At 39.3% G+C, this 27,532-nt stretch overlaps 1 protein-coding gene across 4 annotated transcripts; it reads left to right on the top strand.

The window, feature by feature from the left end:
• Positions 1-466: 466 nt before the first annotated feature.
• trip12 (thyroid hormone receptor interactor 12) lies at positions 467-27,108 on the top strand. Of its 4 annotated transcripts, none has more exons than XM_030151586.1 (42): positions 467-553; positions 3,564-3,710; positions 4,092-4,217; positions 4,450-5,237; positions 7,941-8,046; positions 8,736-8,872; positions 9,014-9,097; positions 9,605-9,700; positions 9,784-9,935; positions 10,160-10,195; positions 10,288-10,383; positions 10,471-10,563; positions 10,660-10,821; positions 11,861-11,929; positions 12,032-12,197; positions 12,848-12,965; positions 13,122-13,278; positions 13,498-13,651; positions 13,728-13,956; positions 14,276-14,394; positions 14,756-14,963; positions 15,138-15,238; positions 15,577-15,751; positions 15,869-16,010; positions 16,708-16,899; positions 18,773-18,924; positions 19,021-19,178; positions 19,594-19,667; positions 19,809-20,008; positions 20,169-20,296; positions 20,470-20,621; positions 20,740-20,882; positions 20,990-21,146; positions 21,304-21,402; positions 21,574-21,688; positions 22,050-22,204; positions 23,328-23,492; positions 23,800-23,964; positions 24,058-24,171; positions 24,439-24,533; positions 25,431-25,534; positions 25,641-25,837. In XM_030151586.1, exons 2-42 carry the CDS (start codon positions 3,613-3,615, stop codon positions 25,835-25,837), a joined length of 6,177 nt encoding a protein of 2,058 aa, XP_030007446.1. In that variant the 5' UTR covers positions 467-553; positions 3,564-3,612. The 4 variants fall into 4 exon arrangements, with proteins under 4 accessions (XP_030007446.1, XP_030007449.1, XP_030007447.1 ...); XM_030151587.1 differs by lacking the exon at positions 467-553 and adding an exon at positions 934-1,049; XM_030151589.1 differs by lacking the exon at positions 4,092-4,217.
• Positions 27,109-27,532: the final 424 nt, after the last annotated feature.

Below are 27,532 nucleotides of genomic sequence, written 5' to 3'. Positions count from 1 at the left end.
TGAAATAATAGAATTGAACGACTGATAAAAAATTAACGTAAACTGTGATGTTGAACGAATTTAAAGCCATGATAACGTAACGTAGATCATTAATTTAATTTGAGATATTCTCCTTAAGTGGGTTGGTGTATGTGTGTGTGTGTGTGTGTGTGTGTGTGGTGGTGGTGGTGGTGGTGTGTGTGTGGGGGGGTCACGACCTGGCACATTGATACCTTGGATTTGTCTCAAGTTAATGTTACCATTCCCATCGTTTTTTTAGTGATTGTCTTTAATGTCAACAAATACAATTATAAGCCGGAGCCGTGACTATATATATATATATATATATATATATATATATATATATAAACAACATTGCATTTTTCTCGCAGCCGCATCTTTTTGACTTAATTAATAATGGCAAAACAAGTAGTTAACTAGTCCCGAGCGGACGAATCACGCGGATGTATATTGCAGTTGTCGGTCCCTCAGCTGATGTGAAACTAGCAGGGGCAGAGAGAGAAAAGAGGAGCTGGTGCACTGTCTGTTACAACTACAACACTGGAACAAATAGGTAACAACATTATACCAAAAGCAAAAAAAAACATTAGTGACATCTCAGTCGAGAGTCTCTTGGACCTTCGAGACCAGTCAATATCGAAATATATCGGAGGAATATGATTCAGTGTTACGAAAATATATGTCGAATCCCGTTCCTGCTTTCCTGTTTTTTGTGTCTAAGAGGTATCAGAGGCCATTTCTTTTTGCTAGCTAGCCTTAACGTGCTAGCTGCTAGCTAGAAAACTTGTCAGTTTTAACAAAATTTCACAAAATAGTTTGTACAATACTAAATTTATGAATTGTTGTGAAGCTGTTGTTGTGCGAGGAGATGTAATACCTATCCTACCGAGCTGGCAAAGCGTAAGCCAGCTACAACAAGGCTTGCTATATTAATTAGCTTGCATGCCAAGGTTAGCTGGTAATAGCTGTAACGCTCTTGTTTTATTTGACAACGCGTAGCGTCAGCTACGTGAATGCTCTGCAGTGGCAAATAATTCAGTATTGATAAGGTCAGTGGTTTATTGTCAACTACACACTTCAGTCACTAATACAAACTAGTTATACTATGTTGTCTATCGAACGGTCAGATGTTTATTTTTTGTCAGCCTACTGTTTGCGAGTGAACGGTCATTCAACAAACATTCGGTTATCCTAGTGTGCTAAGCTAGCGCTAGCTTGCTAATCATTTGCCTCCGTATTTTAGCCTTCTGTCTAAGACAAATCACATATTTACTTCATTTGAATAGTCTTATTCACCTCTGAATAGAAATTACTGATTGTGACGACACGTTTGTTGTAAGAGATGACCGTGTTTGTGCCTGGCTATCATTAGCTAAAACAGTAGCATGCGCTGTAACGTTAGTGAGAAGCAAGCGTTGGCCTTAAGTCAGCTTAGAAAACATTAGTGATCCATACAGCCAGCTAACGTTGGTCAGGCATACCTTGTGTACTTAACTGGCGTGTTGACAATTTCTAAGAGTTATATCCTTGCTGCACATGATGTTGACCTATCAGTTTGACAGTTGTATGTTTTTTTTAAATTTGTTAATAACATCAAGCACTTCAAAAGTGACCAAACTCGAGTGTCACGTTTTGTATTTTCACCTTTTTATTATTTGTTTTAAACAGACACAATCGCTAGTCAGTCGAAGACCAGTTGGTGTTGGTAGTCAGAACAGAAAGTTAGCATGCTAGCTTTATTACATTAAACCGCTTTCGAAAGACGGTCTAGCCGAAGCTGCCATTTTCGATGTGTAACGTTAGCTAATCTCAGGTGAATATAATCGTTACTTGCCACTTAAGACCCGCGTCATAACCTTTCAGAAATATTTAGCGTTTCAGATCACCAAATGGTGTTCAAACAAGGTAACTTTTTATTTTGCCAGTATGTTTAGTTAGCTAAGAAGCTAAATAGGTTTACACACCGGTACGCCAACTACGCATTTCCATGTAACCACTGCTACGTTAGCCAACGTAACTTTAACGAAGCAGTCTCCGGTATGTGAATTCTAGCATTTTTAACGTTTCTCATGGGGATGTTTATCATCGAGTGTTTACAAGCTTTACATCTGAGATATCCGAGTCTTTGTTTACTAATGAATTCGACCAGAGCATTGGCAAAATGTATGGGACTGACTAGGATGTGAGTGGCTAAACATGCTAGTCGGTTGTGGCAGAGAACTACGTCAGAAACACAGGCCTCTGTAAATCATTGGCATAAAAACTGGACACTGTCGTGGCTCTTCAGAGGTGTATTAAAGTAATATAAGCCCCAGCGATTTTTCCAAACCGCTGATCATTTGATGTTTTCAGCTAGTCATTTTATACACGAGTGTGGTGCACCAGTTGTCAGAATGGACGAATAAACAAAGACGAGGATGCACTGTCAGTGCAGGCCTAAAATGGCCCTTAGAGGTTGCCAAGTGTGGCGTATTTGTATGATCAGTGGTATCATGAATTAACCTCTAAGTAGTTCAGTTCATTAATACCCCTTTTCTAAGTGGCAAAACTTATTTGGGATTTAATTCATTAGCATTTGTTAACTGTTAAAATATTACTGATGAGTGTGTTCAAAACCTGTAAGTCACTCCTGTTGAGAACATTTTGGTGTCACTGATTTATGAGAACATAAAAATGTAATGAAAGAGACCTTTTCTGTTGTTTGCTGTCTAAAAGGTTTTTCAAAGCTCACAACAACAAACACTCCCAGGGCATGCATAAGAAGGGTACAGTACTATTCATGTTAATATTATCAGGTGTTGTGTTTAAAATGTGGCAAGTCTCTATGCAGTTTGTTTAACTTATTTGATTCTGGTTTGATTATTTTGGTTTTAGGTATTGAATTCTATTGTTCGAAATGACTTTGAGTCCTTGAAATGATCTTACAAAGGTGAACTTTAGACACTGTGGTGATTATTAAATCAATTCCGTTATCCCTCTGGTATATATGTGTTTCAACATGTTTATGTGTGTGTATTTTTAAAAGAACAGATGAATGATTACTGGTGAGTAGTTGATAAAGTTTTTAGTAACTGAACTCAGTGTACTTCAAATTCATGGGGACATGTTTCTGAAAACAAAATGTTTTCTTTTTTGATACTGATCAAGAAGAGTGGGTGATAGGGTCACAGAGTAGTTTCCTGTGATAGCATTTACTGAATATTCTCTATGACACTACCTGAGGACTGGACAATGTTTTAGGATGATGTCAGAAGAGAGTTTCTGTCAAGAAGAAAGCCAGATATGTTGTCCTTGTTTTCTTTTAATCAGATTAAAATTTCAAATTGTAATTGCTTCATAATATCAGTTGAAGTCTTTCTCTGTTTGTAGACATGAAAGAGGTTAAAGTTTGTATTGAAAGGTTTACTTTCATGGGAAAATTGAGACCATTGTCATCACACATGGGTCAATGAGTGGAACCTTGGATTTTTGTTGTCACTTTGATCACCAGATGTTGTTGAAACCAAGGAAAAGATCTGAGAAACAAGTCCTAACTTTTGCATGTACTGTCTCTCTGATTACAGTGAATGGTAGTGTCTAGAAAGGGTATGTCCCTTCAGGAGAGAGGTGCCAATGTCCAACCGGCCTAATTCCAATCCAGGGGGGTCACTGCGCCGTTCACAGAGGAACACTGCTGCGGCCCAGCCACAAGACCACACAGTCGCAGGAAGGTGAGTCTCCCTCTGCACTTTACCTTAACCTGTAGTTTAAAAAGCTTTATAAATCAAGCATTATTCATTGTTTTTAAGGAACGATAGCTGTTGAACGTTACACTGGTGCAATGTTGAAAAAAGGAGGCCATTATGTATTTAATTCTTGGTATTGGTCATGTTTGAGTTTATAACTGAATGGATGACATACATTTTTTGACTGAGGATTAAATTTATTTCATTGCTAAATGGTAATCATTTAAGGCCTAGTTATACTGATAGTCCAAGGGCATTCATAGATGGTTTCCATAGACAGATTTGGGGATTTGTTCTATCTCTCATTAATGTGGTTAATTACCATAACCCACACTGTTACTTGCTCTTTAATTTTCAACCTTACAGGTTGCAGTCAGAGCAGGTAAAACATAAAGCAAATTCCCCACCTGAAAGTAGAAGACCTAATTCTAAGGCTTCCAAAGCCACATCCAGCTCAGCCACTGGCCAGTCCAGAGGGCACAGCTCAAGAAGGTACCTCTTCTCTCTACTTGGTACTCACTGTATTTGCGTGTGTGTAGGGTTTGGACAGTATTCATAAGTGTCATACTATACTTACTGACTATACTATTACAAAGAGTTGTACATCCCTGGGCGCGGGTTTCTCCCATAAATCTGACTGTGTACATAGAATGTGTTACTAATCAGATTTTGTTTTTGAATATGTTTTTAAAGATAACTTTCTGTCTCTGTTGCTCCCTGGCAGAAGCGGTCTTAGTCTGTCCGTGGCTTCATTTGTGTTGCAAGGCGAATCAGAGGCTGCAGGGACATCTGAACAAGAACGACCAGGCCACCAGTCAGAGAGTGAAAGCACCCGAGGGCTAAAGCGAAGTGAAATTCCTGACCAAATTAGTACCTTTGGACCGACCCCTGCAAAGAAACCCAAATCAATCCAACCATCCCAAGACAATACCTCAGAGACCAAGAAAGGCCCAGCTAAGTCCAAGAAGAGATCAGTTGCTTCAGAACCACCTGCATCGTCAGGTCGAAGCCAAAGCAAGAAGAGTGGGGCCACTGTGGCCTCACCAATCCAGAAACGGAAGAAAGTGGACTCACTCCCCGGTCTAAGTAGCACCGCTGGGTCCCTCCCCAATCGTACCGAGGGCAGAACTGCAAAACCCACCAAGCTGGCGTCTAAATCGGCCGCCTCAGCCAAAGCTGGGTGTAGCAACGTGACAGACTCCTCCTCTTCTGCCTCCACCTCTTCCTCTTCTTCCACCACAGGCACCAACAGCACTGCCACGCAGGGCGCCCGTGTTAAACAGGGAAAAGACCAGACCAAGGCACGTCGCTCTCGCTCAGCTTCAAGCCCATCCCCACGCCGGAGTACCCGTGACAAAGAGCAGGCCAAAGCTGCCAGTTCGTCAAAATTTGAGTGGGCAGCACGCTTCAACTCCAAAGTCAACCTGCCAAAACCTAAGTTGTCCCTACCCGGATCTTCCAAAACTGAGACCTCCAAACCTGGGCCATCAGGATTACAAGCTAAACTTGCAAGTGAGTCAAAATAAATCTGGATAGACAGCCTAAACTCTGGAGATTTTGGGTCAAAGGGATGTCTGTGACAGTTAATGTGTCTTCTATTTACTTTTTTATTTCGAGAACATTCCCTACTGTTGAAACTGCTTGAAAGTGGTAGATGTTGTATGAAGATTTTATTCACTTGGCACTGGAACTGTATTGAAGATTTTAGTTTAAAAAGAGTTATGACTTCCATGTAGAGGGGTCCGCACATTATTCTTGAGCTTGGATGGAGGTTATACCTCTGGGATTAAATGTCACAGGACCTGTGATCCAAGCAACGTCACAGCATCGGTTACAAAATCTCACTCTTCACCACTGGGAGCAGATATATTTGGTGCTACTGCTGCTCAAGTTAGATACACTACAGCTCACATACATTACTGGGGTAAACCATTCAGGTGCTAGTAGAATTTCTGATCAGAATGACTATTCATAATGCACAGAAATAAAAAATTAAGCCATACCCAAACACATAGCAACTTTTATGGTACCTGTATCTAATGTAACACATGTTAATAATAGAGTTTTTGGTTGACATGATGATTGCAAGATTCATTGAGCTGAGGGACCTGCTCAGATTTCAGGCTTGATGACCAGTAGCTTGAAACTGGAGAACAACTTAATACATAAATACTGTGTGTCAGTTGTCAGTGTGCAGCAATGTATGATTTTAACAGAATGTTAGACAGTTACAGTTGTAAACAATGTTGTGTGATGATGTAGTGCAGTTGTATTCTTGGTACTATTAATGAGATTTTGAGGTAGAATATTAATTTTAGTTTTTACCATGGTCTAGTCTTGATAATAGCTGGATAGCTTGGTAAGAATTGCACTCATTATTTTCTTTGTGTATTAGTTGGTGATGTGTTTAATAATCAGGTAACTAGATCTATATGACAAAGGATTTGGGGTTAGAACCATTTGGTTATTACATTTAGTTTTTTCAGGCTAATAACATGACAGGCAAGGAAGTAATATTTGGTTGAAAAATACTGTATTAGCATATATTTGCATAAGAATTGCCAGACAATTTACAGTCCTGTTTGAATATTGATCTGGTTAACTATAACATTGGCCATACTGCTAAAGTGATCAAATAATGATGATAATAATAATATAACAATGAATACAATGATGATGATGATCATGATGATAATAATAATAATAATAATAATAATAATAATAATAATAATAATGAATTGCACAATACATAAATATACAATATATCGATATGTAAATCTAGAGCCCAATACAATCACAGACCGCTATCCCCTACCACCCACTCCGAAAATCACGGATGCAACTGTTAATTCACATGTCCACTATTATCTAATGTAAGACTGTTGTATCCTGTGAATATCAATGTTCTTATTTCATGTATCAGCCCCAAAAATCCCATATCATTTGGGTTCTAGTAAAAACAAAATTTTCTGTCAAAGTTTACAAATTAATACAATTTAGTTGATCTTAATGTCATTGAGAGTTATTAGTGCAATGACCACTATTTGACTATTTGCAGTGTTTTTTACATAAAATTATATTATGGCTTATACGTTCAAGTAAGTAGTAGTTGTTTGGGTCATTGTGGGGTCAGGCTGTTCTTAGGTAGGTGTATGGATAGAAACTCAAGTGGGCTCTGTGCCATGGGCCATGAGCCCGAGTGGAGAGACCCCTCCTAAGTTGGCTTAACTTGTTGGTCCAGCTGACCGGGGCTGTGCTTGAGGGTAGGGAACAACTTGGAAGCTGCTCTCTGTCAAAAAGGAGGAACTCTATATATTGAAATATCTTTATCTTCCAGCCTCACACAGCTTAAACACACACAGGTGATTTGATTTTTCAGCAGTTATGGTGAGTAAGCGAAGACAGTGGTTCTGTATGTAGATGGTGTAAGGCTTTTCATTTGACAGTGCTGTTTTGATCATGTTGAATTTGCAATGGTAATTCAGTCACACCTCAAAGAGATTTGATTGTATTAAGTGGTGTTGAAAAGCTTGAGCTTTATCTTTCTGAATTTTAATGAAACTTGAGCAGAGATTTGTGTAGGGATTACTATTTAACCTGTTTATTAAGTAGTTATATACAAAGGTAAGGGCAGAAAGTAAGAGAGTAATATTTTTTCTTTCTTTACTTAACTTTTTAAATGTTTATTTTTGTACTACTGAATTATGAGTCACACCTCTAGTATGAATGTTGCCCTGTCATAGGGCCATGGTTAGGTTACTATTAATACCCATCTAGTCTCTGGTACAGGACTCTACACAGACAACGACAAACCTATGGCAGAATTACTGGGGGTTTTACTGTATTTAACTGCAACTTTCATCATCAGTCTTTACTTTCACAGTTCTATTTCCCAAATTATATGCTTCAAATTGTATATAATAATTTTCTTATTCAAAGATATTTTCAGTTGTGGAACCACTGTTAACTTACTCCTGCAGTGCAGTAAGAGGGAAAAGGATAGTCAACACAAGTGGAAACGATGGTTAACATAGCTAGATGACTAAATATTAATTATCATACAGGTGAGAAATAAATCTAAATATCACAATTTTATTGATGGTTACTTTTTATTATATGTTTATGTCTTATTGAGAATATAATCTAGTCAAGTATTTGATGCCACTTCTGGCTGTAGTGAATAGATGCTTATATGTCACTTTTTTTTAACTAAAGGTTTGAGGAAGTCCACTAAGAAACGCAGCGAGTCTCCTCCAGCAGAGCTCCCCAGCTTTCGGCGGAGCACACGGCAGAAGACCACGGGCTCCTGTGCCAGCACCAGGTACAAACAGTGACCATTTACAGTAGACTATAATATTGGCAGATGTAACACAACAAGTACCTCAAATGAATAAAGGTTATCTTTGCAGGGCCTGTTGTCTCTAACAGGCACTAAACTAACCTACTAAAGATATTACTTAGACTCTCATGGTAAATAAAAAGGGGTAGATCACCCTGTGTACTTCTGGAAATTTTGTTCATGTATTAACAATTTTGTTAATGTATTGCTTGAGTCATTGAAATTGCAAACTTTTGTTTTTAATGAGTTTGACAGATGGACAGTCAGCTAATTTCATGAATCTTGCAGCTTGACCTTTTAGCACTATCTTTCAAAGTAGGACTTAATGCAGATACTCTAAGTAGATTCATAACTGGACACTTAGTGTTTTCAGGTATAATATCACTCTAAGTCTAAGATAGCTTTGTGGTTTTTACCCTTGCCACAAGGTGTTGTCATCAGTTTGTCATCCGTCCGTCTGTCTGTAAATGCAAAAACTTTGGTGTGCACTAATAAGTCAGGCCACTGGGTGGCAGTAGTACGACTGATTAGTCAGGCCGAGGGTTTTCAAGTGTGCACACGTTTTTTTATACATTTTTTTATTGCATATTTATGGTTTGCTGAACCTATTGGCTGTACAGTCTTTGTGATTATTAAATTATTGCTCATATTGTCTTTTACTTCTTCCAAAGTCGGCGGGGCTCAGGCCTGGGCAAGCGCGGGGCAGCCGACGCTCGCCGACAGGAAAAAATGGCTGACTCCGATAACAACCAGGATGGGGCCAACTCATCGAATGCTCGTTCTGATGAGGCATCACAAGGGGCTTCAGGTAACTATTATGACACTTCATTGATTTCTATGGAGCAGAGTGAAGCTAGTGCAAGTTTAAGAACTCTCTTTTATACAGTATGTTATTTCAAAAGAAAACAATCTTCATTGTCACTGAATTGTGTTGTACTGTTTTCTTCAGCTTCAGGCTCAGTTGCTGGAGCTGTAGGAATGACCACTTCTGGAGAGAGTGAGTCAGATGATTCTGAAATGGGAAGGCTTCAAGGTATTCAACACTATTCCACTTCATAAAAGATGTACACACCCCTCTAGTTTGAATGCTTTTTTCCTCTATTCAGGTTTGGGCAAAATATTAAAATGAAAGTGATTCGATATGAAGAATACCAGAATTTTTCATTAAGATTAGTGAGCTTGTTAAACAAAAATTAAACAGGCAGCCTGTTTGTTGTGATATATTTATTGTGAACATGATTCTTCAGTCTTTACATACTGGTGGTGTGTTATTTGATTTAAACCACATTTCAACAAACACAGCATATTGACAGTGCTTCTTTTTGTGATTTGTGCCTTTTACTGATATTCCCCTTACATGGCACAGATATATAATTGAGTCAAAAAAAAAAGTGCTTTTTATCATGCTTTATCTTTCACACTGATACACTTTTTATATTATTAGTAGTGTGAATGGCATATTGTTCTTGTCAGTGTAACATTTTTCACTGTTTGCTAATCTTGTTGCTCATCTTTTTTTTTTTTTTTTTTTCTTTAATAGCCCTACTGGAGGCCAGGGGTCTCCCTCCTCATCTGTTTGGACCCCTTGGCCCCCGCATGTCACAGCTGTTTCACAGGACCATAGGCAGCGGAGCCAGTGAGTACTACTTCCTTAGTGTTAAATCTTAAAAATAAATGGTTTTACATTTGTTAAATTACAACCATTTACACCATTCCCAGGCTCAAAGGCTCAGCAACTGCTGCAGGGCCTGCAGGCCACAGGTGATGAGTCTCAGCAGCTCCAGGCTGCCATTGAGATGTGCCAGCTGCTGGTGATGGGCAATGAGGAAACACTCGGTGGATTTCCTGTCAAGAGTGTGGTGCCCGCTTTAGTAAGTTTCTTTTGTTTTGCCATTAACTTATTTAATGATGTTTCAAAGATAAGAGTTTCTTGTGTTTCATTTGGGTATGTTACACTGCCACAAAACGGCATGTACATTGCTCTGTGAAATATGAACATCATACAATGAAATATAAAATTTTATTAAATCTTTTCTCTGATATTTCAGTAACTGATTGTCTTGTTCCTAATTATCATCTAATTGTTCTTCCACAGATAACACTGTTACAAATGGAGCATAACTTTGATATTGTGAGTATGATGAATATCAAATCATATAAATATACATTACATTCTTTTTTCATGATAGAATGACACATTTATTTTTTCTTCTATTGACACAGATGAATCATGCCTCCCGTGCACTCACATATATGATGGAGGCCCTCCCTCGATCCTCTGCTGTGGTGGTTGATGCTATTCCTGTCTTCCTGGAGAAGGTATGACACTGGGCTATTTATCTGCCCCTAATCACTTGTTAATTTGCTTTAATATGCTAATTTTCTGTGTCACCATCTTGTTTACAGCTTCAGGTGATCCAGTTCATTGACGTAGCAGAGCAGGCCCTGACTGCCTTGGAGATGTTGTCAAGGCGACACAGCAAAGCCATTTTGCAGGCTGTAAGTGTTGCACTCCGTTTTTGTTAAAACTGTAAATCATCCTGTGTTACTCATCCATAATTACTGACAACAATGTTATCATTTCAACCCTTACAGGGTGGGCTCGCTGACTGCCTCCTGTACCTAGAGTTCTTTAGCATTAATGCTCAGAGGAATGCTTTGGCGATTGCAGCAAACTGCTGCCAGAGCATAACTCCAGACGAGTTCCACTTTGTTGCTGATTCTCTTCCCCTGTTGACTCAGAGACTCACCCATCAGGTACTTATTTGTCCATGTCAGAAAATAATGACTCTCAAAGTGACACTACCATGCCTACATTTTCACTCCAGGGATACTTGTTGATGTTGTAACACGGATGGTGTGTGAATTAAAAACATATATATATATATATTTTGATTCAGTGTATGCAATATTAGATTGAAACAGTAACAAAATAGAGCACATCTTAGTAAGCTGATTAAAGTGTAAAGAATGATTTTTTAAAAATATATTACATAGATAACAGTCATTGTAACTGCTACATAAATAAACTACTAGCAAACATCCAGCTGTATGTCTTGTTTGCACGCCTTTTGGATAGAGAATTTATCATCTAATCTTAAAGCTGTTACACACCAGGGGCATGATGAATAAACAACACAAAAGTGTTAAATACTTAGCTATGAATGTTTTGCATCAAAACTATTAACACTTGAAATGTTGTGAATTTGATAGTTGTCATGGTTAATTAGTAAAAGATTTGAATATATTTATGCCTACCCATTTAACAGAAATGATAATGAATTTAACATAAATTGGAGCCTCATTTACAGCGGGCATGTGTCCAGTGTGTCTGGTGTTCATTTTGGTCTGTGTTCAGATAAAATTGACATTGGTTTGAAAATAAAATGCTGCTCGTTGGATGTAAAATATTGACATTCTGTGCAAAAGTACTTGTGGCGTAAATGAGAGTAAGAAAACCCAAAATGACATGCTAATTATTCGCATGAGATAAAAGCCCCCAGTGTGTAAAGACCTTTAGTTTGTAGAATTTTCCTGAATCAACCTATGGTCATATCTGCCTTAATGGTTACTGAAAGAAAGTGCTGCTGTGTGTTTCATCATTTTCTTGTATATTAAGTCTTTTTTTCTCTAGTTTTAACGTGCACTATAACCCTCATACTTTGGTGGTCCAGTGGCATATAGGAGTAATTTTTAATAGCATAGTAATTTTGAGATGCCTGTCTTGTTTTATTTTGTAACTTGTTAAATCTTGTAATGACTGACTAATGGCTCTTTCTTCTTAACTGTCTTTCAGGATAAAAAGTCAGTTGAAAGCACTTGTCTCTGTTTTGCCAGACTGGTGGACAACTTTCAACATGAAGAGGTTTGTACCATGTTGGTTTTTTTTTTAAATTAGCACAATGTTTGGTATGCAGTTTCCTTAAACAAGTGTACTTCTTTGCATTTGTTGTGGTTAAACCAACAGAACCTGCTGCAGGAGGTGGCTTCACGGGACCTGTTGACCAACATTCAGCAGCTGCTGGTAGTGACTCCTCCGGTACTCAGCTCGGGGATGTTCATTATGGTTGTGCGCATGTTTTCCCTTATGTGCTCCAACTGCCCCTGCTTGGCAGTGCAGCTCATGAAACAGAGTGAGTAATGTATAAATTCATCACACCGCTGTATTTTATGCCCTGCCTGATATTGGTGTAATGCAAAAATTGTTTGTTTCTTATCGCATATATGCATTCAGCAACAGAGTATAAATGTATTTACAAAATGAATGAATGATTTACATATAAGGTTAAGTCTGCTGTTTAAGAGGATGTCAGGTTTTGAAACTGGACAGAATGTACCAACCTGCCGTTATTTCACTTTGAGAAATTTGTGTTCGGTAAAACACTGGAGTTGAAATTCCATTTGATGGTATTTGTTCTATGTGAAGTGAATGGACATGCTGTGTTTTAGGCTGTAGATAAATTTGTCTGCAAATAGGGACAGAAGTGATCACTTAAGAAACACCTGAACAGGGTTTGTAATATCAGTTGTAAACAGACTCTTTCAGCAGATCAAATGAACCAGAATATTTTGGGATGGATGTTAATGCAAGGTCTGAACAGGGCTTAGAGATTTTTACTCTGAAACCGCCTCAGTGACTCAAGTGAGTGTTGGTTTCCTCCAGAAATTGTAATGCATTTAGTTTTTTGGGGGGAGTTTAGGGATATCACACTTAAGTTGGAATGTGGGTTGCTAATGACAGACTTGTCTGTATCACCCCCCCCCCCCCCCCCCCCCCCAACAGACATAGCAGAAACGCTGCGCTTCCTCTTGTGTGGTGCATCAAACGGCAGCTGCCAAGAACAGATAGAACTGGTACCTCGAAGCCCCCAGGAACTCTATGAACTGACCTCCCTCATTTGGTAAGTTACTTTTTGCATTGACTGCTGATGTAGGAACCTGGGACACAACAAAGTCTTATAAAAAAGATATGTGTCTTAACATTTATGTTTTAAAACAAGTTCACTGAAATTAGTTCAGAATTTTGTAGCTTTCTGAACCCACTTTTCTCCCTACAGTGAGTTGATGCCCTGCCTGCCGAGAGAGGGCATCTTTGCAGTTGATGTAATGCTGAAAAAGGGCAGTGCCCAGACAACAGAAGGTGCGATCTGGCAATGGAGGGATGACCGTGGACTGTGGCATCCTTACAACCGCATTGACAGCCGCATTATTGAGGTACAAGAAATTAGATATTACTATCTCACTCACATATCTCTGAATTGGTCAGTATTATCACTAAGAATATTCTTATAATGTCATTGATAAAATCAGTGTGGACATTATAAAACTAGTTTGTATCCTGGACCTATACTTTCCTCAGAAATTTCCATTTAAAGGTAATATTTGTGCCTGTATGTCGTATCTGTTGTTGATGTTTGTGATCTGGCCCTACAGACAGCCCATCAGAATGGTGAAGATGAGATCAGCTTGTCAACCTTGGGTCGTGTCTACACAATTGACTTCAACTCTATGCAGCAGATCAATGAAGACACAGGAACAGCACGGGGTATCCAGAGGAAACCCAATCCTCTTGCCAACCCCAATACAGGTAATTCATACTTCCCACAGCGAAGTGAAGAAAAAAAAGTTGTGGTTACTGAGATCTGTTTACTTTTTGTTCTCAGGGAGTCACCAGGAGGTGCGCCGAGAAGATGCACGAGCCCAGCTAATGAAGGAGGACCCTGAGTTGGCAAAGTGCTTTATCAAAACTCTGTTTGGGGTCTTGTATGAGGTGTACAGCTCATCAGCTGGCCCTGCTGTCAGACACAAGTGCCTTAGAGCCATCCTCAGGATCATCTACTTTGCCGATGCCGAGCTGCTGAAGGATGTGCTGAGGAACCATGCTGTGTCCAGGTAACACAGCACCCAAACTACTGTAATGAGATTGAAACAGACTGGGAAGGTTAAAAAAACATTATTTAACATCTTTTGGTAACCATTTTTACCTAGATGTGCATTGTTTACACACCACTGGGAAAATTTGGTCAAACAAATGTTTTTCTTTTACTCAAATATATATGCAACACATGTAAAGTATGTTAATAGACAATTGCTAAATGAAAACAAAAGAAGAACAATGTTACATAGACACTGTAATACTGATGTGAAATAATTGCATGAAAAAAGTCCCTATTGAGCTTACTTTTTAACTTTGTCATATTTAATTCCACAGTCACATTGCCTCCATGTTATCCAGCCAGGACCTGAAGATTGTAGTAGGTTCTCTACAGATGGCTGAGATCCTCATGCAGAAACTGCCTGATGTCTTCAGTGTCTATTTCAGAAGAGAAGGTAGCAATAAAACTTAAATATTTCATTTGCAAGACTAAGAGATAAATATCTTTTTACAGTTTCTGAACATGTTTGCAGCAAAATACATGAATGTGTGCATTTGTGTCTGTGTGTGTCTGTGTGTGTGTATGTGCGTGCGTGCGCGCGTGTGTGTGTGTGTGTGTGCGCGTGCGTGCGTGCGTCTCAACATTTTGTTATGCATTGCCATCCTTGTGTCTTATCTATCTCCATCCATTTGCCCACTGACACTGATGAACAGTTTCAGTACGATTCTGGTTACACCTCCAGTACTTTGAAGAAGTTACTGTGTACTGTTTTAATTTTAAAGCGTTAGATGTAATGTCATTGTCCGTTTGTCCAGGTGTAATGCATCAAGTAAAGAATCTGGCAGAGTCTGAAAGCTTTCTAGTGACTAGTCCTCCAAAGGCTTGTCCAAGTGGTACCGCCAGTCTGTGTCCTACCACCATCAGCACTGCATCCACCACATCTGCTAATAATGCGACCCCTGACCTGGGCTCACCCAGCTTCCAGCACAGCATGGATGACTCCCTGGACCTTAGTCCACAGGGGTGAGTGTGGTTAAAATGGTGTTTGTTCTGACTCTAGGTGCTCTGTTTTTAACTTTTAAGTTGTTATCTTTTGATGTTGTGTTTGCAATGAATAGAAAAATGTACACAGGTAGTACCTGCTTATATTTGGCCTTACCCTCAAGAGCATGACATTAATTAATTCTTCCTCTCAAGGCGATTAAGTGATGTCCTAAAGAGGAAACGGCTACCTAAACGAGGACCTAGAAGGCCCAAATATTCTCCCCCAAGGGATGATGATAAAGTAGACAATCAGGGTAAGTTAAATTGTTGCTGTTCCTGTACGTGTGATGATTAAAAATCCATAATGAGTTTCCAGGAAAAAATTTAATGAACAAATAGTTTTTTTCAGGATATTATAGACTACCCAGTATATATTGCATTAAAATAGTCTGCTGTTTTGTAAATACATGATGACAGTATTCAACATGGAATCATATTTTGTAATGTTTATTGCACATTTAGTAACTTGTGGCGAGTTGAAAGGAAATTGATACCAGTCCTTGTTAGTATTTGGAAGTTTCCTGGAAGCATGAGTGTTCCTGACTTGATATTTTTGTTCTTAGTAATGCCCATATTTTTTTTCCCCCAACAGCCAAAAGCCCTACCAGTACTCAGTCACCTAAATCATCATTCTTGGCTAGTCTCAATCCCAAAACCTGGGGCAAGCTGGGTGCCCAGACCAACAATGCCAACTCAGAGCCCTCACGCACAGCAGGGGTGAGTGGGCTGGCCAGGGCACCTCCCAAGGACTCCATTTCCAATAACAGGTGTGTTGACAAAGAAAGCTGTGTGTAATTGCTAAGAAATGCAACAGCCTCTGGTTAAAGAGTCAGTGGGTGTGAAGACTGTTGGAAATAACTAAAGAAATATTCATTCTTTTATAGAGATAAAATCAAAGCCTGGATCAAAGAACAGGCAAGCAAGTTTGTTGAACGATACTTCAACTCTGAAAATGTGGATGGTAGCAATCCTGCACTGAATGTACTCCAGAGACTTTGCACAGCCACTGAGCAGCTCAACCTGCAGGTAAAACCCACACTACCTTTAGTACCAAATGGCAACATGACATCTTGTTTAGTATTTTATTAAAGTTTAGGAAGTAATCAAGACTATTAAGGGACACATATAGACTTACTTCACTACTTACCCTAACTTACCCTACAGAAGTGACAGTAGGCTATTTGCTATGTTTGCCCTATTGAACTTGACTGTATGTGTTTTTTTTTTCATGTCTTTCACAAACCAGCATGAGACACTGAGCCCATACACATGCACACTAATACTCCGATCAGTATCAGATTTCTGGAGTTATGAAATTATTCAAGTGATCATGTAAACAGCATAATCTCATATGCTTTATCACATAATGGCAGTTACCTGATTGTGAGAAATCAGATGAACACACCTGGTTTTCTCCTCAATACTCATGTACTTTACATGTGTACAATGAAATTATAGAAAAGGGAAGTGACCTAGTCAAACGTGAGGAGACTACATTAATAGGAAGTTAGAGTACCGTTACTACGTATGTATGTACTCCAAAAGAAGTCCAATAATAGACTGAAACGTCTAACAGGGTTTTTCAATTATGGCATTTCTGAAGTACATGTAAACATGTAAGATCTGTTTATTACAATTATTTGGCTATTCTCAGTTATCGCACTTTTATGCTCATCTAAACAGGCTCAATGATCTGATGTTGTATTATGTTCCTACTTCCAAGGTGGATGGCGGTATGGAGTGCCTAGTGGAAATTTCCAGTATTGTATCCGAATCCGATGTGTCGTCATTTGAGATCCAGCACAGTGGGCTGGTGAAGCAGCTCTTGGTCTACCTGACCTCCAGTACGGACAGGGATTTACTCAGTCGTGACGTGAGGCTCAAAAGGTTCCTCCATGTTTTCGCCAACTGTCCGGTGAGAAAATATATTTTGGATTGTATCTTTATGCACTATTCCGACTAAAGTTCTGGATCGAACAACACTGACTTATTGATCCTGTTTTATCTTTGTGCAGTACACAGATTAAGAGACAATAGCTAATATGTATACACATTACTGAGATGTAACCAAGGTTATAATAGTTTTGGATTTTTAATTATAGTTTAGTTTTAATTAGTTTTGACTTTTTTTTTCTCTTATTCAGTTAGTTTTAATTAGTTTTTAGAGCAAGTTTGTTAGTTTTTATTAGTTATCATTTTTTTCTGAATGCTTAGTTTTAGTTTAGTTTAGTTTTAGTATTAGTTTTAGTTATTTCATATATTTTATCTTCCTCATCATCCTATTCAAAGAAATTAGTGAGGCGCGGATATGGGTTACCCTGAACACTTTATTTTGGGGTCGGGTTAGGGCGGCTCATGGACTGAGCAGAGACACAATGTACCGTACAATGTATAAATTCCCTATAGCAGGTTGGGGGGGGGTGCAATCCATACACAACGTCACTTACGTGAAACAATGCGAAGATGTGCAAAGCATGAGAGGAGATGCACAAAGCAGCCAGCAGTTAAACCAGATAGAAACATATATAACCAGCTAACCAGAAGTTAAAGCAGATAGAAATATATATAAACCAGCTAACCAGCAGTTAAAGCAGATAGAAATATATATAAACCAGCTAACCAGCAGTTAAAGCAGATAGAAACATATATAAACCAGCTAACCAGCAGTTAAAGCAGATAGAAACATATATAAACCAGTTAACCAGCAGTTAAAGCAGATAGGAACCTATTATAAACCAGCTAACCAGCAGTTAAAGCAGATAGGAACATATATAAACCAGCCAACCAGCAGTTAAAGCAGATAGGAAGATATATATCCAGCTAACCAGCAGTTAAAGCAGATAGAAACATATATAAACCAGCTAACCAGCAGTTAAAGCAGATAGAAACATATAAACCAGCTAACCAGCAGTTAAAGCAGATAGAAACATATATAAACCACTTATAAACATATATAACCCAGTTCCTCATCAGTAAACCACACCTTAGCAGATATCTCATCTCTTAATCATCTCCAGTTCCATTATTAGCCAACTTTGCTTCAGTTCAGTTTAGCTAGCTGTAGCTAGTAACATCAAATGTTTTTTTAACATTCTAACAAGTTCCATACCTCTGTAATTGGATTAGTTTTCATCCTCCTCTTTTCTCCTCTTCTAAACTGTGCAGTTAAGGCCTTGGAAGGCCTTTTCATGGTGATAAACTCTCCAGTTTTAACCTGGATGCTAGTCCCGTCTGACTCTGTCCTTTAGCTCTGCTCTGTCTCTGTCACTCACACGCACACACGGTGCGCCAAAAAACAAAACAAAAACAAAAAAAAAACCCCGACCCATGTATCACTACAGTAAACCCCAGACAGGACTGTGCTGCTGTGTCCCAGCTTTAGTCTGTATGTTCCAGGTAGAGTGGGGACCAGAAGACAACTGGAAACCACCAGTGACCAGACATGACAGACTGTGAAGTGTTGTAGAGCGAAATAAATTAATTTCATATCAGTCCGACATTGACAAAGACGAAAACGAAGGGAATTGTATCCATAATTTTTATACGTTTTAGTTAGTTTTGTAAGCTCACGATACAGTTTCAGTTAGTTATCGTTTTTTTTCTTTTAATTAGAGTTTTTATTAATTTCAGTTAACGAAAATGTTTTTTCAATTTTAGTTTTCGTCATTTCGTTCGTTTTCGTTAACGATAATAACCTTGGATGTAACACTAGTAATATTATCTTGTAGTTACTGTTATCGCAACCTCTTTTTCTTGAGGTTCTAAAGTTTCTCATTCTTGTCACAAAGATCCCGGGAATGGAGCCTGTTGGTCGCTTGGACCCAATAGAGAATGGGGCTTACCTGGCACTGGTACACAAGATGAACAGCTGCTTGAGCCAAATGGAGCAGTTCCCTGTCAAAGTGCATGATTTCCCAAGTGGCAATGGCAACGGGAGCAGGTCAGTGTGTTAGCGTTAAGATTCAAATAATAACAGCTAACTAAACATGAATGATAAGATGCAGTTGAATCTGATGCGTTTCATTTGTGTCTCCAGGGGCTCTCAGGCACTGAAATTCTTTAATACACATCAGCTGAAGTGTCAGCTGCAGAGGCACCCAGACTGTACTAATGTTAAACAGTGGAAAGGTGGTCCTGTGAAAATTGACCCCCTGGCATTGGTGCAAGCCATTGAAAGATATCTTGTGGTCAGAGGTGAGAGAATATCTTCACAGCTTTACACAGTTTATACATTGTCACATTAACATGCATCTCCTTGGATTTGTTAGATGGAGTCAGGAAATTTGTGCAAGTAATTTACTCGCAGTAATTAAACAGTGTACTTCTGCTGTTCATTTTGGCTATTTTTATACCTGACAACTCATGGAAAACATCCAAACTACAGTGATGTATTTTTTCACTCCCCATCTGCTTCCAGCTGGCTACCAGAAACTGGTGCTGTGCGCACTTTGAAATCATGACAAGGAAATGAAAAAACATAGTCCCCATGAAGCTCATAACTAGCTACCAACAAAGATGGCATCTTTATATGTCTTCATTGACCACTTAATTAAACGTTGTTTTTCACTGTTCAGTTTTTGGTGGATAACATGTAATCTTTTCTCCTCAGGGTATGGCCGAATCAGAGAAGAGGATGAGGACAGTGATGATGACGGTTCAGATGATGAAATAGATGAGTCACTGGTATGTGATGAGACAAAACACAATCTGCCAAATAAAATTCATTATTCAATCTATGCACTTTTACTTATTTGAAGATGTGAGAATATAAAATAGTTTGAACTTTATTATTAACAATAAACCATGCATTTATTAATGACCCAGGCGGCCCAGTTCCTGAATTCTGGCAGTGTGCGTCACAGACTACAGTTTTACATTGGTGACCACCTTCTGCCCTACAACATGACGGTATACCAGGCTGTACGGCAGTACAGTCTTCAGGCAGAAGAAGAAAGGGAGTCCACAGACGATGAGGCGAACCCACTTGGGCGAGCTGGCATCTGGACCAAAACACACACAATATGGTAAAAAATAATGGCTCTATGTCTTAGAGAGCAAGAACCCCTAACTTCATTGTTACCCATCTCAGCTGGCTAAACAACTGGAAGCATTGCTGGCATGTTTGCTTAAGAGCACAGTCTTTGTCTTACAGAGAAAAAATGTTGTGTTTATTTTTCTTAACAGGTATAAGCCTGTGAGAGAGGATGAGGATGGCAGCAAAGATGCTGTAGGTGGAAAGAGGGGCAGGGCCCAAACTGCCCCCACCAAAACCTCACCTCGCAACGCCAAGAAGCAGGATGAGCTGTGGCATGGTGGGATTTTTTTTTTGTTTGAATCAAAGGTCTCTCGGTGGTTGAATAATGGCTAACTAGTTCTGATAAATTACAGGCACACTGTGTGATGAGAGAGAAGAGTAATACTGTATCTGCTGTTTGTCTTGGTCGTTGTTCCTTACATACTGATGTTGCTATTTTATCATATCCAGATGGTGTGTGTCCCAGCGTCATCAATCCCTTAGAGACATACCTCACTTCGGAGCCACCAGAGACCATAACTTTTGATGACCCCTCTTTAGAGGTCAATCTGCTGCTGAGGGTCCTGCACTCCATCAGTAGATACTGGTTCTACTTGTATGATGTAAGCCTCTTTCCCAAAGAATTACATGAGAAAGGAAATCAGAGATGATGTGAACAATTTGTTTCAACCTGTTTTTATATTTCATAAGGTCTGTTAACTGAGCTGTGATGTTTTGCAGAATGCTGTGTGTAAGGAGATCATCCCTACCAGTGAGTTTATTAACAGTAAGCTGACAGCCAAAGCCAACCGTCAGCTACAAGACCCGCTGGTCATTATGACGGGCAACATTCCTACGTGGCTCATAGAGCTTGGAAAAACTTGGTAATTGTGCTGTAATAACCATTTTGTCTGTATAGTACAGTTTAACTAGAAAATGAACATTGTTGATGATATGTTCTCAAAATGCTTTTTTCTCTCCATTATTGTAGCCCTTTCTTCTTCCCCTTTGACACCCGGCAGATGTTATTCTATGTAACTGCCTTTGATCGTGACAGAGCCATGCAACGCTTACTTGACACAAACCCTGAAATCAACCAATCAGATTCTCAGGACAGCAGAGTTGCACCACGTCTTGACAGAAAAAAGGTGCAGTGTTGCGATATTCAAGCATTGTCATTTGACTAGTAGAATGCACCAGTTATACACCCAATATCCTTCAGTTTCTTATTCTGTTGCTGAAGTTCTCATCTGTTTAGTTTCATTACCTGATAAGCTTCATTCTTCACTTTTTTTTGTTTTTCAGAGGACGATAAACCGCGACGAGCTGCTAAAACAGGCTGAATCTGTGATGCAGGACCTTGGCAGCTCCAGAGCAATGTTGGAGATTCAGTATGAGAATGAGGTACCTAGAATATCAGTTATCTGAATGTGCATGTACTTTGATGTCATCCAATGGAAGGAGCATTTCCACTGCACAGTTATTATTAGTTCGTATTAGTTATGTGGCATGAAGTGTATGACTTTTGCCATAACCTGCAACAGGGAGTGAAAATGAGTGTATATCCTTTCTCAGGTCGGTACAGGTCTTGGCCCCACTCTGGAATTCTACGCCCTGGTGTCCCAGGAGCTTCAGCGGGCAGACCTTGGCTTGTGGAGGGGCGAAGAGGTTACTCTGGCCAATCCTAAAGGTAAACTCTTATCCTCTGGAGCTGTGACCTCTACAGTAAAATACATTCAGCTGTTACTAGGGTCTTAATTTGATTTGGCTCCTCTGTCTGATAAGGGAGTTTGTTTGGCTCCATACATGAACTTTTTAACATTTAAAAGAAGTAAACAGTCTGCAACATCTAAAATGTGCTTAATCCTTATCCGTAGAATATATAATCTTAAAATGGTATTATTAAATAGGACCATTTTTTCACTCTTTAACAAGTACATGTGCTACGGTAAACACAGACACTACAGGTTAGCTTGGTGTGAAAATGGTTTTGTATACAGTATGTGCCAGTTATAACTGACTTGTCATATTTTTAATCTCTATCCCAACAGGAAGTCAAGAGGGAACCAAGTACATGTTCAGCTCCAGAGGACTCTTTGCTGTTCCCTTTGGCAGGACAACCAAACCAGCACATATAGCCAAAATCAAAATGAAGTTCCGTTTCTTAGGGAAGCTTATGGCTAAAGCCATTATGGACTTCAGACTGGTAAACTTTTTTTTTTTCTCTTTTTATTACTCATTCTGTCTTCCCCCACACACTAATTTAAACTAGCCATCTGCCTCTACAAAGCTATTGCCACACAAGGACCTTTTCTATCATAATTCAGGTGTCTTTTTTATTGCTGAGTACATTTTTAATATTTAAAGCTCGAACCTTGATTTGTGTCACCGTAGATTACATTTGCATTTGTGCAGTTTGCCTGTAAATGCCCCCACAATCCCATGATTTAATTGAAGTTAGTGTGAAGTTGATATATGGTCGTTCTACGTCAAATCACCCAGAATTCAGATCTTTTCCAAGTTATGTCAAGCAATGTTTTTAGGTTCAAGTAGGGCTGCACGATTAATTGATTTTAAATTGAAATCAGATTTTTTAAATTAGGATGATTTTTTAAAAAGGGAAATCATCAAATTGATTACATCTTTCTCGTGCCTCCGGGCCGCGCGCCTGCAGGTTACCGTAGGCTCCCCCTCTTATCTGTGAGAGCGGTCTTTCACAGAAGTCTGTGTAATGACCACAGACGTTAAATCTGCTAATAAGTACACAGTACTTACAGCAATATAAGCCGTGGCTTCACGCACGGATCCCGCAATTGAAATATAACTGCATGGGGATCACTCATCTTCCGTTGTCCTTCTGTGGGTTCATCACGTGATACCATCACAGATTTGAGGTAGGGAGCAGTGGCTTGCATTGTGGGCTGCTCACGAAAACAACATGCTGACTTCTGTAGTCTTTTGTAGTTTTACCCAAAAATCAAGATCAAAAATTGAGTTTTTAGAGGAAAAAAATCGGGATTTTATTTTTTGCCAAAATCGTGCAGCCCTAGGTTCAAGGGACATTGGAAAATCCTTAATGTTCACAAAGCTTTCTTAATTTGGATTTGTTGAAGATTAATCCTCTTGACTACATTTTCTGTTTTGAATGCATATTATATTGAATTTCATACTGAACACTTCAGAAACCCTGAGTGTTTTTAATGTTTTTCAAGAAAATCCAGCTTGTGGGTACTAGGCAAGTCTGGATGATTTATCTCATGCATTGCACTTCTTTGTTTTTTTAAATCCATTCTACAAGTTTTGTTAAATTTTTCTCCTTTTCTTACCAGCTGGACCTGCCCCTGGGGCTGCCATTTTATAAGTGGATGCTGCGACATGAGATGTCTATAAGCTCCCATGACCTGGTGAACATTGATCCCGGTGTCGCCAAGTCCATCCAGCACTTGGAGGATATTATCCGCCAGAAGAAGAGGCTGGAACAGGACAGGTCACAGGTATATACATCCTTCTCTGAGCATTGTGTTGAAAGTCTTGTCCTTGATGCTGGCAGTCAGTGAACAGTCATGTGCTTGTCAATTTATCCATTTTGTTTAAACCTACAAAACACCAGAGAAGCTGTTTTAGTTTTAATATTCCAAAACAGCCACTTCAAGGTCACAGCTGTGGCTCTTGCTTGGTCTGTGTTACAAAAGCAGCGCATTCTTGAGGTCACATGGCCATCCTTGAGGTTACATTAAAACACATACCTATAACTCTCTCGAGAGTGAGAGTATTGAGTCCTTAATATCTTTTTGCTGTCAGACAAGGGAGACCCTTCAGCAGGCACTGGAGAGCCTGAATATGAACGGCTGCTCAGTGGAGGACCTGGGTTTGGACTTCACCCTTCCAGGATTCCCAAACATTGAGTTGAAAAAGGGCGGCAAAGATGTCCCAGTCACCATCTACAACCTGGAGGAGTACCTCAGGGTATGTCATGCCTCTGTCTCCCATGCTGTTTATTGTTCATCTTTGGCCAACTTAATGCTAATGGTTTTTGCAACTTTCCTTGTCTGCCTTTAGTTGGTGGTTTACTGGACTCTGAATGAAGGAGTATCCAGACAGTTTGAGTCATTCAGGGAAGGTTTTGAGTCAGTCTTCCCCCTTCATCACCTGCAGTATTTCTATCCAGAGGAGGTAAGCAAACATTTAGTGTTTTAATCTTCTTGAGTTTTTAGAGATTTATGATGTAGCAAATAAAAACAGAATTTATAGTCAGGGCAATCACTTCCAAATCAATACAGTAGTATCACGCTATAATGTTTCCTCTTAATGCCGTCAATATGCTCATCATTTTTGTATATTTGTTTACACATTAGTTTAGTCTGAGAGCATGTATGTTGTACAACCTAAAGGCGAATGAAAAGCTGGTGGTATTAAAATGTTTTTTCTCTCCTTTATTAGCTTGACCAGTTGCTGTGTGGCAGTAAATCAGAGACATGGGATGTCAAGACGCTGATGGAGTGCTGTCGACCAGACCACGGCTACACACATGACAGGTGAGACAGCTGACCTTTGACATACATCAATTGAGCTGTGTAGAGCTGTTGCAAATACCCATTTATGTGAAGTTGAGGTAAATTTTGCCAAGAGTCTGAGATTTGATTTAAATTGACTGTTTACATGTACATAAATGTGTTTGCATTATTCTAAATATAGCAGTATTATCTGTGTGTTGTATGTCATGTAAACGGTGTACTTTGGATATTTTAAATTAGACGTTCAGCTGATCATTGCATTCGCTGATGGTGACATCGAATATGCCGTTACTGTTTGTTTTTTTGGAATGATTTTTGAGACTTGTGTTCTATTCACATCTCTGGGGTTTTAGAATGTGACCTCTTTCATGTAACACAGGCAGGTCTGTTAAGGCACACCCCAATTATGTTGTACCATTATGGTCAGAAGGGGAAACAACGCGTATTTAAACAATATGAAAGACTTTGGTATCAACAGGTTTTTGGCTCTTTGAAAATATCACAACATTTACATTTTCAAGAATGAAAATGGGAGGCTGTTTGTCCATAAAATATGTCAACCCCTGGGATAAGCAGTATGTTACAGAAGATGTCTTTTTCTGTGTAATTATGCTATGCATGGCTGTATGTATACAACACTTTTTTAGTGGAATATTCATTTTCGTTAGCCTTGTAAATGGCTTATTTGGATTTGTTTTCAGAATATGCACATATGTCCTTTCATCTAGACGTCAGTGCTGTGTGACAGACGCTAAAGCAGATATCACTGTGTTAGGTCATTATCAACAAGTGACCTCAGTTACATCAGAGGCCTTTACTGACTTGGATATTTGTTCACACTACTGATGTCTAAATGACAATATGCAGATACTGAGACTGGTGTGAACTTAAGACAAACTTCCTTCACTGTTTCCTCAGCCGTGCTGTACGGTTCCTATTTGAGGTGTTGAGCAGCTTTGATGCCGAGCAGCAGAGACTGTTTCTGCAGTTTGTGACAGGAAGTCCAAGACTGCCGGTTGGAGGTGAGTCTCCTCATATAACCTCACATTCAAAACAATAGTGAGCCGATGTGTGCACTGGCTGTGAGCTGGACTCTGACGCCGGTGTCGCTCTTGTCCTGACCTGCAGGGTTTCGGAGCCTGAATCCCCCGTTGACGATTGTGAGGAAGACATTTGAGTCAACGGAGAACCCAGATGACTTCCTCCCCTCAGTCATGACCTGCGTCAACTACCTGAAGCTGCCTGACTACTCCAGCATAGAGATCATGCGAGAGAAACTGTTGATTGCAGCCCGAGAGGGCCAGCAGTCTTTCCACCTTTCCTGATCTCTCTACATCTCACATATAAATGCCTTCTACAGCGACTGATGAAATCATGACTTCCTTCCTAGTTTTTTTTTGTAATCACATACATTAAGGCTACGTGTACAGCCTTGTTGTTAGAGAAAGCAGCTTGCAGAAAAATTAAGACTTTAAATATATATTTGCTGCCCCGGTCTCTCAAAAAATATTTAAAAAAAAAAAAAAAAAATGGAAAGGTGTTCCATGACTCACAGAAGTTAAAATATAAAAAAAGAGAGAGTAAAACTTATATCAGTAGTTGAGTAATGTTAAAAAAGATGAAAACATCTGGGTGACATTTTAATTGCATTGCTATGTGATATTTAAAAAAAGGGATGTCTCCTCTCCAGAGCAGTGGACAGTGTCACTGGGTGTTGGGGAGGAAGGGGAGGGGGGTCCATTGAGCAAGCTAGGTTTACTTTAGCTCCAAAGATCATTTGTACAGACAAATTTGCAGACTTTGCTCATTCTACACATTTGATAGAATAGCTCTTTGTTCTCATGTCTTTTCCCCTCAGTTTGTCTGTTCGCATTTTGTTCTGTATTATATTGGCCCCAGTTTGTGTGTTGCATTTTGGTTCGGCTTTCCCCCCTGTGTGTCTTTGCTTAAAGTTGTGGAAATGAGAGTTGCAGTTGGTTGAATGCGGGTAGTGATGAGCGCATATTATCTTTTTTTCACCCCTACCCAAGTTGAGATTGCGTTCTGGCCTACTTATTCTAGAGAGCTTCAGCTCAAATGAAGAGTTGTAACCAATGTGTTGATCAGGTAATTTTGTTTTGCTCTTTATTTTTTAATAGAGTTAGTGTCTTTCTGTTGGGCCCTACCCAGATGTGTAGGGTTATCTTGGTAGACCAAGCTCTGAGCAACCCTCAACACATAATGTAGCTGGGCACAAAATTTGGCTGGTCTCATTTTATCGTTTCATGGCCAGATAGCATTTCAAGTTCATTTATGGAATAAAGTTTATATGCAGTTTCACACCCTGTTTGAGGTGGGAATGTCTGCTTTACCTTTTTTTTTTTTTTTTAATTTTCTATATTGTCTTTATTTCTTGCTGTAGTTTATTATTTTTTTTCTTTGCACTGCTGGCTTGGAACAAACCGTGGTGTGCACCTGCAGTCTGTGGCCAGGGGAGGGCGCCACTGTATGCTCTTCTGGCCCAATTGTTCATGTGCTGGTTTCTAAGATCTGCAATAATTTACTGCATCAGGTTCATGTTTTTACCTGAACATAAATAAAGTAACTGTTTGACTCATCTTTGTTCATTGTTAGTTTTATTTACCCATCATTCCATTGCTTTGCCGTGTCCCTCTGTAGTGTGTTGTAAAGAAAAATGGATAATGTGGCTCTGACCAGGATTATTGTATTGACTTGTGTGGTTCTCTTACAGTTGGGTGTTAAACAGTGAATGACCATGTTTTATTACACACATGATGCTATGCTTTGTACAGATTTCGATGCGTTGCCGTGGAAATGGTGACAGGCAATTTGTTTGACCTGGAATGTTGGTCTTAAGATCTCAGCAGGATTTACCAACACTTGGTCTCTAAGCTGGATCTTTGCCCACCTGAGTTCCTAGACTAAATGTGGTACTTGAGTCTGCACCGTCCACAGCCTGAATGATCTGTTTTGAGTTTTATTTTGAACAACTGTTGAAAATCATTTGTGGTTTCTCAGAG

Source organism: Sphaeramia orbicularis, chromosome 13, assembly GCF_902148855.1.
Source record: "Sphaeramia orbicularis chromosome 13, fSphaOr1.1, whole genome shotgun sequence".
In the NCBI taxonomy this organism is placed as follows: domain Eukaryota; kingdom Metazoa; phylum Chordata; class Actinopteri; order Kurtiformes; family Apogonidae; genus Sphaeramia; species Sphaeramia orbicularis.
Note: the sequence above shows the minus strand (reverse complement) of the source record. Positions and strands in the feature narration are given on the sequence as shown.